This window comes from Eublepharis macularius, chromosome 7, assembly GCF_028583425.1.
Source record: "Eublepharis macularius isolate TG4126 chromosome 7, MPM_Emac_v1.0, whole genome shotgun sequence".
Classification (NCBI taxonomy): Eukaryota; Metazoa; Chordata; class Lepidosauria; order Squamata; family Eublepharidae; genus Eublepharis; species Eublepharis macularius.
The window spans coordinates 19,697,166-19,717,155 of record NC_072796.1 but is presented as its reverse complement, the minus strand read 5'-3'; the positions used below and the strand labels follow the sequence as shown (position 1 = coordinate 19,717,155).

The 19,990-nt window shown below is 43.1% G+C and overlaps 1 protein-coding gene across 2 annotated transcripts in view; it reads right to left on the bottom strand.

The window, feature by feature from the left end:
- The window catches only part of TRIO (trio Rho guanine nucleotide exchange factor), a 283,152-nt gene that overhangs the window by 45,526 nt on the left and 217,636 nt on the right, over nt 1-19,990 (bottom strand). For both annotated transcript variants that reach the window (XM_054985288.1, XM_054985291.1), the window contains exons 35-38: nt 11,480-11,772; nt 9,341-9,511; nt 4,295-4,390; nt 2,826-2,974 (exon numbers count right to left, since the gene is read on the bottom strand). In XM_054985288.1, coding sequence (XP_054841263.1) covers nt 2,826-2,974; nt 4,295-4,390; nt 9,341-9,511; nt 11,480-11,772 — 709 coding nt within the window. The remainder of the gene's footprint in view (nt 1-2,825; nt 2,975-4,294; nt 4,391-9,340; nt 9,512-11,479; nt 11,773-19,990) is intronic.

The following is a 19,990-nucleotide window of genomic DNA, read 5'->3' as shown; positions in this document are numbered from 1 at the left end:
GACTTTGACTCTGGGTTTGATGAGTGGGTGAATTCTGTACATGTTCATGCTCCTAGATTAGTCAAAGCGTTCCATTCTCGCTACCCACATAAACCTGGGGGAGGAGCATCTTAGAGGGGGCAGAATGTCAGGTTCAGAATGCTCTCATGTATGTTATGGCCTAACCGACTCCATTTTTAATCCTGTCAGTGTTTAAGTGCTTTCTTCACAGGTGCCAAGGTTCCCAGGCAGCTATCTCACAGAGACGGATTGTTTTGGCTACTGCTATTCCACCAAGAACCAGCCTTGAAGGACTTTCGCTTTCCTAGTTTCAAAGGGATTGTTTTGAGAACTATGGGGGGAGGTTGGGCCTGCTGGGATCTGTTACTTTGTACCTCATGCTTTGCCTGTCATTGGTAACAATTCACATGTACCATCCTGAATATTGTATTCAGGCTCATGGACTATAATGCACTCTTTTTCCAGTAAACTTTTGAAAACAACAGGCTTTTGTCTGATTGCAGAAGGTACTCTGGAGTAAGGACATTATCTAGCCACAGTTCTGACAGCGGGCTCGGGATCCCTCGGAACGGAAAGGTCAGCCGGATCCGGGGATCGGACCGGATCCGAGGGCTGCTGGACGGCCGGAGACGGGGAAGGGACAGTCGAGCGAGACTTCTTACCAGTCTGTGTTACCGATGGCTTGGGAGGGAGGAGATTCGACTCCCACAGGAAAGCCCTCAATCTGGCCTTTCTATCATTTCTCGCCTTCGGCGTGAATGATTGGCAGATGGCACAGCGCTCAACAACATGGGCTTCACCCAGACAGAACAGGCAAAGATCATGACCGTCCGACTGGGTCATTTTCATACCACAGCGCTGGCATTTCTTAAACAGTGATGTCTGGGACATCATGAGGCAGGATATATTCTAAGATGTTAGATAAAATATATCCTGGGCTGTGAACGAAGAAATAACGATCGACTGAAAGCACTTAGAACCACTAGGAGAAGAACCTCTCTCAACGGCGGCGAAAAAGGAACTGAGGGAATGGCGGGGACGCTTGCTCTAACGGCTGCGTTTTTGGTGGGAATGCTACCGCACATGCGCGGTGGAGGTGAGCGTCCCCTTTAACAACTCTAAAAGCTAGGATAATCTCTCCGCGGCTGGCCTGCGCCTGCGCGGTCCCAATGTGGGGCTGCACAGAAGAACGACGACGAACATTTTTCTTACCTAACAACCTACTGTGTATGTTTTGGCAGTATATTGCTCTTCTCAGAAAATGTTTACTTCATGATGAGGGAGATAATTAAGACTTTTTCACATCCATCTTCACTACAATGTGGGTTAGCTGCTAACACCACTGGGTATTTATTCAGCACTTCTCTTAAGTGCTCATACATTATCTCCTTATCCCTGACGAGTCTCCTCTGTACATAAGGCTGTCATTGGAGGCGGGCCTTTCTGGATCATAGTCCACTGACTTAATTACTACACCCTACCAGTTCCTACATGACTTTAAAGGTCAGATTTAGTTCTGGTGTTCCAAATGGGTTTAGTTTTTGGTCCTCCTGTGCCCCCTTTTTCTTGCTAAAACTGCTTGGTCCAACTAGAATTCATTTTGCAAAACTGAGTGTAACTTGGCAGAGCTTTGGATTTTTGGGGATGGAACAATAAATTTTTAGGGAAAATCAAAATATATGCAATACTTTCTTAGCAAGCTGAAACATATTTGACTTCTTTAACACCACACAATGCATAATTTATAAAAAGGTAGCAAAATTGTAGTACTTTGCATATTTACGAGCAATAGGAGTGCCTGATTTTTATAAAAGCAGAATTGTGAATATATCTAATACTGTACAGAGTTGTAAGCTCTAAACTAACCTTAGCACACATATCTTAGTTCTTTGCCATCCTTGAAACTATGTAGCTTATGAGTTGGATCCAGACAGCATTTCACTGAGTCTTGTCCAATTCTCTTCTCTATCCCACCTGCTTTTGTCTAGGCAGGTCTTATGATCCCCAGCATAACATTTTTGGTAGTCAAACAGGACTCCTTCCACCCTTTTTCATCAGTGGAAAATCTGGTTGGTTCCAACCCCATGCCTATAGTTTATGCAATAATTATCTAATTCTACATGTTGATTTACATAAAACTTTTCATAGTATGCATTCTGAATGAGTAAAACCTTGTCTTGAAAGGCATTTGTCATTCCAAAGAAGAAAATATTTCACAGGAGGTTTATCACCTCCTCCCAAATTTCCAATTTTCCATGGGAAAAATATCTTTGGGCAACAACCATTTTCCTCCCTGAATCTGTCCATCCTCCACCTCAGGCCCTCACATCTCTGCTATGGTGAAATTCATGACTAACTACATGAGATGCCTAAAATGCACACTTTTTAAAAATTCAATTTAAGAGTATTCTTAGAAGTACCAATATTTGCCCTACTAAAAGTTAAGACAAGTATTAAAAAAGTAAATGATTTTATGTATTAGCCTATATTTAGTTTCACCATTAGTGGCGTTGTTTTTTTCAACTATCATTTGATTACAGTTTAAGTGTCCTAGAAATCTCACAAAACAATTTATGTCTTTGGGATTCTTAGTCTCCTTGCCATTTTCTTAAAAGCATTACAGTGACATGAACAAAGACTGATCTGATGACAAAACTAAATATTATGGATAGGAACATTTTTCAGATGGAATCTTCAGAGAACTGAAGATAAAGGAAACTTTTTTGCAGTACATTTGTATTAGAAAGTATAACCCCAAATGCAGATGTGATCAATGTTCTTCTTAAGCAAAAGGTAATGGAAAAAAGCTGGCAGGCAGGTCTTACTGTCGCCTTTTTAAAGAACTTGACTTGCGTTCTTCCATCTCATCAATGGGTGACGAGGAGGAGAGAAGAGAGTTGTCTGAAGGATTGAACGATGGGCTGCTGCTATCACCTTGATCTACCATCAGTGAACTTGGACGATCCTCCAGAGCCTAAAAGCAAAGTCAGAAGTGACCATGAGGTATTTTGCTAACCTCTTTTAACATGCACAGTTCACAAGGTTTTTCAACTGCTCCATTGGTCAACTTTAGCACAGCTAGAGTAACATCCCTAGCCGTTCATCACAACAGAAACTTTCCCAAGCCTCTATACCAGCTGCATCTAGCAAGTCACTTCAGTTCCGGATCCCAGGCCACAGACTAACTGTGCCTAAGTCGAGTCCCAGGCAGAGAGGCCTGAGCTCTGCTATCAAGATCCTTTTCAAAGCTGAAATCTCATGTGTCAAAAGTCTTCTCTGACACTAGATATAATTTACTGGGTTACAAATACTGTTCACTCATGCTAGTCCCTCTTGTGATTTAAATTTTTAACATGGGAAGCATTTGTAGTAATGCCTGGTTACCATAGGAATGACTTGCAGAACAACTCCTATGGACAACAGTAACAACAACAACAAAACCATGGCAATTATCTCTGAGCTGGAATGGGATCTCGCTGCTGTCAGATGTGGTGATGGCCTCTAGCATAAAAGGCTTTTTAAAGGGGTTGAAACAAATTCAGAAGGTCTATTGATATTATCAATGACAGTTAAATGGAGCCTCCAGTGGCAGTATACCTCAGATGACAAGATGCTAAGGACCAACAACGGGCACGGGGCTGTCGCCTTCATATCCTCCTTTGGGCTTCACTAAGAGCATCTGGCAACTTACTGTTGGAAAATAAGCTGACAGGTTCCGTTCTGCCTCTCCTAGAGACAGCCAATGGGAGCTGACAGAATGTTGGGACAAGGCTGGCAGTTAAAAATAGAAAGGGGAGAGCTGTCAGTCTGAACAGACAGATTCTGAGCTTGTGGAAGAAACTACTTGAGTTAGACCTGGCTTCTGAGAATTGATACTTTGTAAAATTTAACTGCTTTTCTCTGTTTAAACTCTGTTGATTGGACATCTAGGGTCCCAGAGACAATAATACACACTCCAACCTTCTGGTCACAGCCAATGAACTGAACTAACTACATGATGGCAGCATATAAGAGGAAGAAGTATTGAGTCCCCTGACACCAATACTCATTTGCAGTAGTTGGGTGCAGAGTGGCAAATAAAGGGAACTAGGCTGCTCTGTCTGGTGACATTTCTGGGAAAAAGGAGAAAAGGCAGGCGGTGATTGTAAAAGGGTCAGGGCTCTCTACCTATTAAAGAGAGACAAGATGGGTGGTGATTTGTGACTGCCTTACCTGCTTGTAGCCCTGAACCTGTTGGGAGGCAGCGTGTAAGCACTGAACTAGATAAACTTTAGTATGTCCCCATAGTGCTCACCATTTTGCTCTTCACAAGCTCCTCTATTGCACTGACAAGTTCTGCGGCACTGGGAGTTTCTGAACTGGTGGGGCGTACCAGTAATCGAGAAGATGTCTGTACAATGGGCAAGAAATAAAGATATCCACAATATTAATGAGAGCATACAAAAAGGCTACTGGTATTTGCTGTTGAGGTTACTTACTAAGCAGTGAAATGTTTCCTTCCACCTCTTCTCTGAACAATTCTTGATTAACATAGTATCAACATTTATATAAACTTTAGTATTGATAAATGTTAAGTTGTGTTTATCTGTTCCATCCATTTCGAATAGCTGGAAGGAATCCTATTATGCTCCATAAGCAACTGGACGCCTGGGAAACAATCCTGGGCAACCTTTCGGCTACTGAGCATGTCAAAGCTGCTACTGAATTGTCACTTCATTACTTTGTCCCACCCTCTCTTCTGAACATGAACAACAGGAAAAGAACCACACAAAGCAAACCATGGAATACTCTAACACTACTGAACAGCCAATCAATAATTCTACAAGGGAGCAGGGTCATTTTGCTCACCATTCCTTGTGCCATCCATTTTCCCCAAAGGTAAGTGCAGAGTCTAGAAGATCTCTGGCTTCATAAGCTACAAGATGCCAATATATGGCTGCAACTGAGGATAAAAGGTGTTGACAGCAAAGGATTCTGGGAGGGAGTGGTGGCCACTGAATTTAGCTTTAAGTAATTTGCAAACATGCACGCCTGTTTGCGGATTACAGGTATCATTAAGTAACTGGAAGCTAAACAAGGCATAGTAATATGAACCTCACTTCATATTAGGAGGACAGCACAGATGTACATCATGCAACACAGGTTACGTTGTTCTTCACCACTGGACAGACACATTAAACCAACAAGCACAATGCTTCAGAACACGGAACTCTGGTCAACCTCATCTATGGGAGCAGAATATATGTCCCATAATTTTAACAGTATTAGGCAAGTTTGAGTGTGCTGTATTTGGCTTCAATGAGACAGGAACACAGGGAAAAGGGAAAGCATGAAAAGACAAGAAACTAAATGGAAAGGTAGGGAAACTGAGCCAAAGCAGAGACGGAACATAAATCAACATAATGCTAAAGAAAGGTTTTGTTTTGTTTTTCAAAGAGGAGAAAGGAAAAAAAAGTAAAAACAATTAGTTACACAGTAATATAGTAGCCGTCTTAGCAATTTTAAAAATCCAAAACAAGCAAAAACACTTAGAACCTACAGTATAAACACAATTAATGAAATGTGCCGTGGCTCTGCCCAACGGGAGAACCGCAAACTGCGCAAGGGTGTTCTAATGACAAAAGCGGCTATTTAGTGACACACACATTAACATGACCTGATAGAATAAACAAACATGGATGCCAGCGGAACAAATGGAAAACTGATGTTGAGAGCCCTTTCCCTCCAAACATATTTTGATTGCTGTTCAAACTTGAATACAGAGCAGAGTGCCCACTCCTCCACAGAGAAATGGTTCTATGAACAATGAAATATCTTCTCAAAAAGATGGCGTTATTAGCTTTTGCAGTGCAATATCCAGGGGGTGAGAGGGGGTCATTCTTATGACAAACTCAGGCAGCATCATAGGGTAGAAAACTGATCTTTACTCCTGAACAGCATTTGTAAGAACTACAGGGGACAGAACTGTGCAAGGCTGGGTCTTGACTGTCTGATTCACTTGCCGTCTGTGAAGGTGACAAGGACTGTTTTGTTCTGCCCAGATGACATCTGCAAAGCCAGCCAAGGTTCAAAACAAACATCAACTGAAAGCAGGAAATTTTCAACTCCCTATTTCCCAAGAATCCGATTCCTGACCACATTCATTTGGCAGTCAAAGTATTTCCAGAGTACACAAGCAGTTATGAAGGGTCACAGACACAACCTATTTGAGCTCATCGCCACACTGTGCCAACAGAGTTCACTCTGTCAGAACATAAACACTCACCTGCTTCTGGAACATAGTTTGAAAACCATAGTCCTGAGGAATCTAAACAAACAGATGCTTCAAAAGACACAAAGCTGATAACAACAGAGGTCCAAATGACCTCCATTTTGGTTTTCCTTGCTTGCTCCTGATCATAATAGGACTCTCAGAGCCAAGCTACAAGTGATGCCTGACACAAGTTGGACACATGTCAGTTTCCCTCAAGTTTTGAGGGGAAGTGTAGGCATCCTGTCTGACTTGCAGCCTCTCCATGTAAAAGCCCACTGAAATCAACTGAAGTTGTAGAGCAGTCAGTCCAGCACATTAGAGCTTGGCTCTAATGTGGGCCAACTGGAAAGGGCAGCTGTGGCCCCAGCAGCGTTCCCAGCTCCTCTTGGCCTGGGAGGGCAAGGTGGCCACCGGGCGAGCTCACGCTGCCCCGTCCTGGCCAAGCCGCAACTAACCCAAGGCATCTCCGGGCAGATGCTGGCTCCCCAGCTCAGGCGCCCAGATGCTGGAGCGTGGGCAGAGCCCCTTGCCACCCCCCTAGGCACGGCCCCATCCCTCCATTGCACTTTGCTGCACCTCCACAGACCTCCTCTCCTCTGAGACTGGTAATTATTGCCCTTCCCCTGAAACAGCTTTCCCATTTCCTCACTGTCTTCTTAGTTAGTTCTGTGTATATGCTGTGTGTGTTTTCTGTATGCTTGCCTTTTATTCCTCTGTTAATAAAGAAACCTTTTCGGTTGGACATCTGCCTTTTGCTTTGAGAGTTCTCTAAGGGAACAATCCCTGTGTACATTGGTTGAGATTCCTAGTTACCCCCTCTCGCTTGTCTCCTTTAATATTAATTCCCCCAACCAATTAAGGAGACTTCCTATTTGGGTAACAGCTGCACTGCGTCCAAATGCTTAATTTGCATAACAGCTGGCTTCTTTGGAGGGTGGGAAGAATTCCATACATTGGGGGGGAGCGGTCTTGGTCTCTGGAAACATTTTACAATATCTTCGGCCATCATCCTATATGTCACGAAAGTCCATTTCAGCAAGCATGTGGTTACCTTCATGAAGATCAAAATTCACTGGAGAAAACCACAAAGGGGACAAGGCACATGGGGGTTAAGAAAAACTTTTGAAAACATCTGCTAGCCCCAAATGGTGGCTTGTTGCCAGGAAAGTGTCTTAGTTATTAGTTGATACGGAAGCTTACAAAAAAATTGAATCCTTTAAGTAAAACAAAAAAATGCAAAACATTAGAAGCAAAAATGTCCTTTCATGTTGATTCTACATAGCTATGGTAAGGGTAAAGTGCTGCTCCATAGCTAGGGGTGTGCACTTCAGGTTTCCGATTTGGGTAAAATACTCGAATCGGACCCGATTTTTAAAGATTCAGAAATCCTGAATCAAAGCTTCCCTGAAGAATTCAGGTTGCTTCAGGAAGCATCGGGGCCTGAGTTTAAAGGGCCCTTTCACTGCCTCTTGCAAGTGGCAGGTCCCTTTAAACTTCAGCTGGCAGGCGGGGAGGAAAAGGCCCTTCCTGCCCCTCAAATGGCTGCTGTGGCGGCCAATTGAGAGGCAGGAAGGGCCGGAGAAAGTGGCTCCGGCCTTCTCTGCTGCCCTGCATGGCCGCACAACAATGGATTAGGTGGAAAAGGCACTTCCTGCCCCTCAAATGGCCACCACAGCGGCCATTTGAAGGGCAGAAAGGGCTGGAGGTGGTGGCTCTGGCCTTCCTGGCCGCCCTGCAAGCCACTGCGGGCCTGGAGGAGGCCGCGGCGGAGAAGGAGGTGGCTCTAGCCTTCCCTGCCTGGCCAGGTAAGTGGGGTGGGGGGGACAGGGGGCTAAGCGGAGAGGTGAGGGGGTGGGGGTGTTGGGAGAAAGCCCAGCCCCCCTGAATTACTTTGGTATGCTCCAAATCTTTACGGGGCATTCTGAAGCGATTCAAATACTCGAATCTGAAACGGCTTGCCACTTCGGGTTTGGGGTATTTCTAAATTCCCCCCCGCCCCCGCTTTGGGTAAACCCGAAGTGGGAACCCCAAATATTTTTGGGGTGCACACCCCTATCCATAACATGAATGCAGAATTCTACCATACATGAAAAGAAAACCTGCAGTTTCAAAAAATTAGAGATGAATTATTTTAAAGTTTTTTTAAACCACCAGGCCTTAGTTATGAATTGGATGTTTCTCGAGATACCTGAAGCAGCAGAATATATTGTAAAATACAATATATGGACAGCCAAGCCACCATTTCACAACAAGGAACAAATTCATATAAGCAAACTTTTTTGGTTTGAGGTGAAGGAAGGAACTTGTGGAAGAAGAACAGATACAGACAAAGGAAGCACAGAGGCACACCTAGCCATCTCTCCCTCTAAAAGATTGGTGAAGACCTTCCTCGTTAAGCAAGGCCTCGAAGACACTGAACTGAGATTGAACTTTTCTGCATCTTAGTGTTTTTAGAATCATCTTGCTGTTCTTTTGTGACTGGTGTTGATTTTATGATGTTTTACGGCTGAACTTTAACATCTTGGGAACTGCTTGGAAAGCCACATGATATTTAAGGGGAAAATGCATACTAAAGTGGAACATGAAATCCATCTCAAGGAATGCGTGTTAATTCCATTCAGAATTGCCTATACCATAATTCGGTGCAAGCACAGAAAAAAGGCAGAAAGCGGCATTTGAACATCAGCTTTAAAAAGTAAAGGTTTTAGTCTTAATGGCAGTGAAGATTTGGGCAACACTTGATATATTTCAAAAGTGAGAGACTCAAACAAGTTAGATTGCCAGTGAATGGGGGGAGACCTAATTGGCATTGGATCAGCACTGTGGAATAAAAATACGTTATGAATACAAAAATGTTAAGCAAGTCTGTTAAGAACACTTTGCAGGTCACCTAATTCAGCTTGTTTGGGGGCATAATTCAGAGTATGGCTAGCCTATGACCCACTTGTTCTATTCCAAATATACAGTCTGCGTGTTACACACAGTCGCTGGGGTCTGAAGTGGCACTTCTTTGATCTCTGGGCAATAACTGCTTCAGTTTCTCGATTCTGCCATGGGAAGTCTCCCTCTCTCCCTTCCTTTACCCACCTTGTCATCTTGTGAATCTGGCTGGAGCAGACTGTGTTGTTGGATTGCCATCGGAGGAGGAAGTGGCACGGCATCAGCCCCTTCTTCACCCTCTTCCTCGCCACAGCTCTGCATGCCGGATGAGGAGGATTTGGAGAGGGTACCACTACTCAAGCCTTCATTGCGCCCTCTCTGAAAAAGGGAACATAAGCATTTGTATATGTTTGTTTTCAAACAACTTCACACACATTCTCTCATTTATCTTTACAGCAAATCGGTCAGTTATTTCATCTATATTGTTGATAAGAAGGGACTCATGATGTACTCCATACTCACAGTGTATCTACCCATGTCACTTGGGTACAGTTAAAACAGTCAAACGTGTCCTTTTGTGCTGTTCATTTTACACGGACATTCAGAAAATATATATTGCTCCAATCCTGTCAAAGTATCCGGGCAGCTCTGACAACTTTCATATCTATATTCTGATGAAATCACCCTTAAGGTGGCAAAATTTTGTGCAATTGGAAGCAATCTAGTATTTTAGCAATTTCACTACTAAGGACAATAATCATGGTATGTATTATTCCTTTATGTATTACTTTTATGTATTGTTGACTTGTTTGTAGTGCATGGCTGATCGAGGACGGCAACAAGTAAAACTAACTGACTGATATTGTTGATGGGGAGAAGGAACTGACACTAAGCTACTGAGTGGCTTCCCTGAGGTTGAGGAAGTTTACATGAGAGACGTTTGAATGAGAGATCCCTGCTCAGATTCTTTGCCACCATGCTATAGTGGGTATACATCCCTCAATAATGCCAAACAACTTAAAGCCTGGATGCATTCCGACTACTGAAAATTCTACAGACCTATCCATGTCCTACTATGCTTTAGGAAGCCTCTGCTCCTCTGCAAAACTTAATCATGGAAGAAACGGATTGCTTAGTGGTCAAGGATGAAATCGGCGACCGACCAAACTGACACAGAATATTGTACAAACTTTCAAGTTCACCAGAAGTCTTCATCAGGCTGGATGTTACAAATTGTAAAACGAAAGCAGGGTGGGAAGCATTTGTCCGGCCATGATGTTCCAACCTGACGTTACTACTGGTCGAACCAGGAAAAGCAGTCAAACTGATAACGAATGAGCATTTAAGCTGGAATCTCACACAAAATCGACATGTTGCCTTCTAATTCTATATGACAGTTGTGAAGCAACTGCTCCCTTCAATGAAACACAACAGAGAACCACTGCTTCTGTCAATCAAATGACACATTCAGCTGCCTTCTACTGAATGGGACCCTTGATCTATCAGTGTTAGTACTGTCTACCCTCACCAGCAGCAGTTCTCCAGGGTCACAGGCAGAAGTCTTTTATATTATCTATGACGTGATCCTTCCCACTGAAGATGCTGGGAAGTGAACCTTGGACCTTCTGCATGCAAAGCAGATGCTTTACGCGCCATGGCCCCTCTCAGAGACCCAGCACCACCCCAAAGGAGAACAGTGTAGTTACAGCTTGATCAAACCTGTGTACCAAAGTTACTAAAGACCACTAGAGTCTGTACTTTTCCATGTTAAAAGCATGAATGACATAAAAACTTTACGCATATGTAGTAAATCTTAGTTATAAATCCTTTTCTGCTCTTTCTTTCATAAACTCTGTTAGCTGGCTGTTATTTTTTTAATGGCTCTCAGAGGCAGCTTTGCAGAATCCCTGTGCAATGTCCGGAATCGGATATCACTCATGAAGGTACCGATATGAAAATACCCAGGATGTAAAACAGTTAAGTGTTTCCATATGAAACTCGCCATTTACAGTTATACAGAATGAAACACCACAACACCGCATTTAGGGAAATCAAACAGCCACGCAAAGTTATGGAGCACTGCTGTGCAAGAGTTAGAACACAAGAATCTCTCTCAGGTCCCCAAAAAAACAGGCAAAGGAGGAGCGTCTTTCCCAATGCAGTCAAGCATCGGCAATACCAATATTAAAGCACCATGGTGCTACAGGTAAAGTTAATTTCAGAAAGTAGCCAACACATAAGCAGGTCTGCCGCTCCTGTTCCACTCTGATGTGCCTGACCAGCATACATATAAAACAGTCCACAGTGAACATCTACATGAAACAAACGTATTCTGTAAACACACACCTCTTCAAGGGTTTCATCTTGGGGCGTGGCAGCACTGTCATCGGAGTCCTTCTGAGAGCCGGCGTCAGCACTCTTGCGGACCTCCCGACTCTTCTTATGTTTATGGGCCAGCTTCTTCACGTGGCCGTCTGCCTTTCCGCTACTAAGTCGCCTGACTGGGCTAGTGAGCCATTTCCTCAGGGTGTTGCCAGGGCGTTTGGGGCCCGGGGAGCTCTGGGCACCAATCATGTGGGGCTGAAGTGATGTTACTGAAGCAGGAGGGCTGGCATCGTTGCTGGAAACCGAAAGAGAATCTGAACAGGAAAATGCAAGAGACTATTAAACAGAAGAAAATGAAGAGGAGCTCCATACAAAAAAACTTAGCTTCCATTTAGCAACTATATGATCTCTGTGTTGAATTCTTGGGAGGATATGCAGTGCTCATAACAGAGACAGGAAGCAATTGTGACAAATGCTTTCTAGCAGTGTTCTTTGATTACAAGTAAGCCAGTGTGAAGCCACAGCGCAACACTATTTTGTTACTTGCATGCCTTATGCAGCTTCAGACCACAGGCCTGTTCATTCACACCAAGCTACTTCGGTGGTGGTGATGATTCATCACTGCAGTATCAACAGCAGCAACGAGCAGCAGCATGGCTCAGACAGATCCCACGGAATGCTTCCAGGCCAGAATTATGGGCTCCCAGGCACAAGTGGTATTGACATGGGAGCTCTGTACCTGGCCCATCCAGGCTACATGCTTGCAGAGGATGCAGTGGTCACGCAGAACACGAAAGTGGCAATCCTGCTGCAACAGTACGCAAAAGCAGATGAGGTGGCTGAATCTGAGTAGCTAAACCACTCCCAACGCAGGTTGTATGGAAACACTGGATTGTCTGACTTCCGTAGAATATTTCTGTGTGACAGATGTGAACCTTACGTTATGCACATCTGGATACAAGCCTCCAGGTCAGCTGTACATTGGGCTGGAGCACAACTGATCCCTGCAACGGTGTACAAACTCCTCCTCTCATGGTGTTAACTGCAGACTACTGGAGCAAGGCACTACTCTATTTCAGGTCTTGCTTTCACAGAGGTGGGAAACCAGCATCTTGGCTGTACTCTTTCAGACTATTGGGGGGGAGGGGCTCAGATGATGATATACTCCTCCACGCCAGATGACTGCCTGAATACCCAGAACTAGCATATCAAGAAGAAGGGTTCCAGCCTAGCCTGTCACATCGATCATTTCCATATGGCAGCCATTATCTAAGCCATGTGAGGCTTAACATTTGCCCACTTCCGTTAGGCAACCTCACAGCAGACTGGCCCTCCTACCTGCCCTTTTGTTTGAGCCAGCAGGAAAACTTGAGGGGCGCAGAAATGATGGGCTGATGTCATGTCTGGATTTTTACCCAGAAGTGACACTGACGCACCGTGCAACGTCTTTCCCATCCCTTGCTCCTCTTCCGAAGCTCTCAGGATGCCAGGCAGTGGCTTGGCAGCCCTAAGCCATGCGTATTCTATGCTAAAAAAGTTTTAATTCAGTGAGCAGGAAGCATAAATTCTGCAACCCGTCTAATTTAGGCAAAGTGAGCAAATTAGCATAATTCCATTTCTCAAATAATTCATTCTAATTCTTATAAAACCTACAGCAGCTATTTAACATTGTTTTGCTCGTTCATCGTGGGTTTGCTCCTGAATGGGACGGGGTAGGAAGCTATGCAGGGTGCTGAAGTCCTGGCCTCAACCATTCGAACGCTCAGCCAGCCAGCCAGGGCCTTCGGAGATTACAACAGGCATTGTCCACAAATTTCACAAACTTCCAACCATTTCGTTCATGTTCATATGAGGCACAAACCCTTTTTTCTTAAGAACAACTGCTGAGTCCCTCACAAAGCTGAATTCTGTATCCAGTGACACCGGCTTTATTCAGCTGCAACTCCCTCGGGGTAGGGGGATACTGAGGTTTGCTCCCTCTTCTTGCATGCAGAGATCTAATTAAAGACTTCTGTTTTCGTGGCAAACCGTTGTTCTATGTCTGAACCACAAACTACAACTAAATCTTTGCTCCGACCCAGAATCCCAAATGGCAGTCTAGTTTCAGTTTGGAATCCAGTTTGTAGGGGGGTAAAAAGGAAACAACAGTTTGTAGTACTTTGGTCACATTATGAAAAGACAAGATTCTCTGGAAAAGTCAATAATGCTAGGAAAAGTGGAAGGTGGTGGGAAAAGAGGAAGACCTAAAATGAGATGGCTTGACTCAATAAAAGAAGCCACGGCCCTCCAGTTTGCAGGATCTGAGCGAGTCTGTTAATGATAGGATGTTTTAGAGATCTTTCCTTCATAGAGTCGCCATAGGTTGGAAGCGACTTGACAGCACATAACACATCCAGTACGGCGGTAATGATAAACTGGTTTTCTGTGAAAGTGGACGCCTTCATATTAGGTCACTGGGGATGAGGGGAAAGGCATGAACAAGCCCGAGGATCCTCCTCATCTGACTTGTTTGTGTAATGTTACATCTGAATCATCTTATGTTCTCCAAATCCTGGCTATAATGCCCTACGCATCAGTTCGACAGGACAACTGGGTGTGTGTGTGTGTGTGTGACATAACAGTGATATTGCATTATATTGTGAAAACATTTCCTAATGCTATTACACAGAATCTGTTGAGTCTGCTCTGTTTCTATCTTAAATTCCAGTGAACTTTCAAGATATCCACCCAGTATTCTCCCACCTCCCATTAACAAAAAGATAAAACATTTTGCTTTCTTCTTCAGTCTCTGAATGCAATTTGTATTCATCTAAGCTAGCCAAAGATATTGTCCAAGTTCATAAAACTATTAATAAATACAGACACCAGATGAGCCTTGGGGGCTCTTCTACCCTTTCAGTGAATTACTCAAGGGTGCACTTTTGTTTAGACTATTCCTATTTTACTCCCCCGGGGATAATTATGTGACTCCCGCTTCAAGCATGCAGCACTGCTCCATATGCGCCTCTATTAATTGAGGTCAGAGTTCACACAAAGGCCATAATTTTTTTTTTAAGTTGAAGGAAAGCAGGATGAGTTTCTGCTATAACCAAAATGGACAACAAAACCAAGGTTTTCTAGCCAAGCAAATGCTGCCAAATCAGGTCCTGGTCATCAGTGATTCTTTTTGAAAAACCAATTTTGCCCTATTGCTTGATAAATGAAATTCATCTGCCTGAAATTTCCTTCTTGAGCTCCAGATGGTAATATCGAAGAAAGATCTGTGACTATGCCCCCCCTCCCATTTACTAATTACCACCTCCCATGGAGCTGTAGCTGCACATGAAGCAGATTTTTTACATTTTCAACAACAACTAAGTATTGCACAGCCAAACAGAAAACATATAAGCACCTCACCATTAAATGAGCAAAAACACGGCTCGTACAGCATAAGGACGTTTACACGACTCCTGCACATTCACTCAGTACCAGTGAGGAAAGGTCACTGTTCAAAGAAATGCTACATCCAAGTATATTCAACACCTTATTTAACTTCTCCAAGACTGTTTTATGCTTCTTAAAGAGTGTATGTGCAAAACCCATTATCAGAGAAGCAATGAATATATGAAGCTCCTTTATATACAGTCAGACCACTATGATTGCAAGTGACTCTTCAGGGCTTGAGGTCCTGAAGGTCTTTCTCAACATCTGCTAAGATCAATTTTACCCAGAGATGCTAGGGACTCTGAACCTGGGGACCTTTTGCACACGAAACCACTAAGCAAGGGCCCTTGTCCTAAATAAGTCTTGTTATATGAGTTCTGAGCACAACACAACCTCTAATAGAAAATTAAAAACTGAACATCCACTTGTGAACACCATGGAAACTTTTATCAGATTTAATACAATTATAGGAAGTCTCTAAGCATTCTTCTTCCCAAATCATTTGGCCAATGTCAAACCTGTATTACATTACCTTAAAAAGGCACCCATTGAATGGTTTACACGTTAAAAAAAATATAATATAAAGATGTGATGAACATGTTTTCAGGCATGTGCATGATACAGATATTACCTGTCAGACAATAAGCACTGGCCATTATGATCTGGTAAACACTGGCAAACGTGGATCTTGTTGTTATGCAACATGTGAAACAGCCCACACTTTTAGGTTGGTCCAGGGATTTTATATTACCCATGATGTATGAATAGGGTTGCCAGGTCCCCTTACCCTCCCAGTGTGAGGGGAGGGAACTCAGGACTCATTTTTGTCTTTCTTTTGCATGCGTGTATACCTGGGGTGGCTTGTTCCACTCCCTGCTGGCCAGGCTTGTCCCCCTCCTGCTGGCCAGGTGGCGGGGGCAGAGGGGGGAACGGAGGATCCCCGCCCCTACTGGGGGACCTGGCAGCCCTATGTATGAATCATAAGGAAATACTTTCATTTTCATTGATATAAAAGGATTATTTTACTTTCAACGGTAATCACCTTGCAAGTTGAAAATATGCATTCACACGTGCACAAAAGTTGAGGATTTGTGTCATTTGCCTTCCTGCCCCACAGCAGTATAATTTAATGGAAAGAAGGCTGGATTTAAGCCAAGGTGACCTAGGCCCAAATCCTCATGGCAGATAACAATACATACTGGCCTTGCCTAAATTACTCTTTTTTAGCTTAAACCAACACATAAGGTTGTGTTGTGAAATTAAAGTGCTTTTCTGACCTCCATGGAGTAAAAGATGGAAAATTCCCTAGCCAAATTACAAGAGCTCTACAAATTCTAAATTATGTTTTAATCTCATTAGCTATTGACTGAGAGGAATACTTCTACATCTGCACAGCTTGTAAAGACTCCAGCGGTGAAAGTTTGCAATGTCTAGAAATGCTATAATCCAAGTAAGAAAATCTTTCCAAAATTGTGCCCCAGAGGAGGATTGTACTATAGCATTTTAAGCCCAACTGTTGGACTGGACAACCCGACATACAGCTGTTATGGTTTAACCCTTCTTTTATGTGCGTGCATGTAACACAAGATGATTAAACCTAATGTCAACAAAAGTTATTTGCACTTTTGCATGTGTATACTTCTAAGAACAAATACAAGGCATTCATAGGACTTGTTGAACTCATTGCAACTGTGATTTGCGGCCTGTCAAAGGTGACTTCTCCCGGAAGAGATTGTATTAAGCCGGGTAGGTGCAAGCTGAATTGACCCAGAATATTATTCAATACAACTTAATGCTGTTTCCATAAAAAACCCTGAGGAAGTTACCTATACGTTATAGTACTACTATAAAACTGCAGTATGACTTACTTTTATGCCTGTATCTGAGAATGCTGTTTCATATGACATGAACAATGAACTAGGTAAGCTCTGCACATATGTGGGTGTATCTGGTAAAGGGAGGATGCTGGTGACTGTCCCAGATTTAAAGAAGCTTCTTGCGTGTTACATATTTTTGAAGGCAACGTATTTTTGAAGGCATATCAACTTGTACCATACCCAGTGGCGGATGCAGTGGAAAGTTTCAAAGGAGCTGGTGTAGCTGATCTTCACTCTACTTCCCCTTCCCCAAGCAGCCTATACAACATATACAACAATATGGGGTGCTGCAGCAAGCAGAGGAATCAGGAAAATTGCTTCTATTGACAAGTCCCTAAAGAGTGAGGAAGATGGAGGCAATTTTATCCTCATTGCTCCAGCACATTTTTTTCATGGGGCTCTCTTTACCCTCCAAGACTGCTTGGAGAAGGGGAAGGCAGAGAAAAACCCACGGCAGCACCTCCTCCTGTAAATTTTTCTGATGGATCTCAACTTCACATGCATCTTGATCCTATGTCAAGCCACTTAAGAGGGTAAACGCATGTTTCCAGGTACCACGCCACCTGAATGCAGCCTGCTTTGCACTGATACCAAGACATCGTATCTCAATCAAGAAAGTTTACCCTGTTCGCATACAGTCTTCATTAGCTGCTGGAGAATAACAGACAGAGGGTATATGCCCCTAACTTTATTCTTTTTCTACTTAAAGACATCACACAGCTAAATGTGCAGGTGTTAAGCCTCCCTTACTTCCAGGTGTTAATGAGTGTCATTGCCCAAATATGTTTCATATAAGCATCCTGGGCTACCACACAAAAATTCCCTCCATCAATTTCACTGCAGGGTAAGGAAAACACATGGACACCATAATGTGTGCACATATGTGCCTAATTTATTGCATGTTCACACAGTGGAAAGCATCTGATAGAACGCGGCATCTGTGAGCCAAGAAAACAGCTTGATTTAAAACTGTTGCCCCAGGCAGATGGCAGGGACCTGAGCCCCCTCCTCCACCTGTGGAGAAAGAAATAATTCTGGAATACCAGAAACCAAGAACAGAAAAGCAGCCCTGCTGGATACCACCAGTGAATCATCTAACTCCGTATCCAGTTTCCAACAGTGGCTGACTAGATGTCCAGGAAGGCTCACAGAAGTAGCACTGAGGCCAAAGGCTCTACCTGCTGCACCACCTGCCCCCCAGCAATCAGTATTCAGAAGTATGCTGCTTCCAAATATGATGGTCCCATTTAATAATGAATGGCTAACCTATTCCCATGCATTTGTCTCACCCCCGTAGTCATCTAAGCTTGTGATTGTGACTATCACCACATCTGATGTTTTTAAGTTTATTATGCATTGTGTGAATTAGCACTTTCTTTTGTCTGTCTTGAATCTACTGTGCATGGCTTTCATTGGAAGAGGAAGGAAAAGCTCTTTCCTCTATGCTTTCTCCAGACCCTGAATAATTTTATAAGCCTCTATCATACCCACCGTTAGCCGGCTTTCTGGCAAAATGAAAAGCCCAACCTTTAAATTGTCCTCAGAAGGAAGGTATTCCAACCCCCTGAATATTTTGATTGCTGTTTTCTGGACCTTTTCCCCTCTACAATAGCCTGAGATGGGCCACGTAGAATGGCACACAGTATTCCAAATGTGGTCACCCTGCACGTCTATACAAGAGCACTGCGATATTGCCTATTGTCAGCCCCTTCCCTAATAATGTCTAGCATAGAATTGCCTTTTACAAAACTGCCAAAGAATGAGTTATTTTCATTGAATTGCCAACCACAACCCCAAATTCCCTTTTCCAGGTCAATTAACATCGGTTCTGATGCCATCACTGTATCTGTAAATTTAGGATTTTTGGCTTTGTTGCACTTGCTTTGAACATTATTTGCTACTTTCTTGCTCACTAAACAATCAGGAGAGCTCTTGTTACAGCTCTTCGTCACTGGCTTTTGTTACTGCCTCCTCGAATGATTTGATATCATCCACTGACCATTGATTCTAGATCATTCGTGAACAAATTTAAAGAACGCTGAGCACAACACAAATCCTTGGAAGCTCCCACTGCTCACTTTCTTGTATTGTGAGAACTGTCCATTTGGTCCTGCCATATTTGTCATTTCAAAATGCTTGAGCGCTCATTTAGTTGGCTCACATTCTGCTCACTGGTCACAAAAAGGGAGCTGATGTTTTGTCCGGCAGAGTGGGTGTTCAGGAGCAGCTCAAGTCTATTTGACAGGTTACTTTCCTCATATACAACCAGTTTAACAGGTAGGATTTCATGTATGTGAGTTCTCAAACAGTCCAATGGAAGCCCCAGTTTCTTCCTTCACAAGCCTGTTATTACTCACTGTACACTAGTCTGCAGCCAATCGTTTAAATAAAGAGCAAAACTATGTTACTTAAAAGATTTTTTTTTAGTCATAGCATTTGTTGTTTAAGTCTGTGTCACTGACATTATTTCATCCCTGCTCATTTTCATATGGCTTTATAGGAGTTCTGCACCCCGCCTTCACCATCATTTAATGACCTTGCATGACCCTAGCGGAAGAGAACTATTTCATCTATAGTATATATGTAAAAACAGCTGCAAGGCAGAAGGAAATGAAGCTTTACCCACCAGGAGTTTGAGCAACTCTGATACTATTTCTCATTGTGACTGCTTTGGTAAAAGCAATGAAACAGGGAAGAAATGCACCGGATGACCCATAAGCCAGTCACACTGGATTGATTTTTGGGCTCTATAAAGAAAGAATTAAGTGGCTCTAAACATATAACAGCAGCTTTGGATTTGGAACGGAACCTCTGAATAGATTGAGAAATAAGGATTTCTAATACTTGGATTCCTCAGTATGCTGTTTTGGACCTTGGGACTGTGACAAAATATGGACTACTGCAATACTCAACTATTTATGGATGTACTTATGTATTCGTGAAATGTATTTATGAATTGTATATGTGGGATGTTGTAAGCACTGGCACTTTATTGCTACAGAATGATTTGTTAAAGGTGACTTTCATACTGTTCTGGAGGTTGACACGATGTCTATTTCTGCTCATGTGTAATTCTTGATATTTGACAAAAGCCTATGATTTTGACATAGTTGTGATTTAAACGCTTTATTAAATGATCAGTCACATTGGACTGGTTAACTTATTAAGTTTTCACAATTGTTTTTCTCTATTGGTAATCATTTAATGACCTGGCATGACCCTGGGAGAAGAG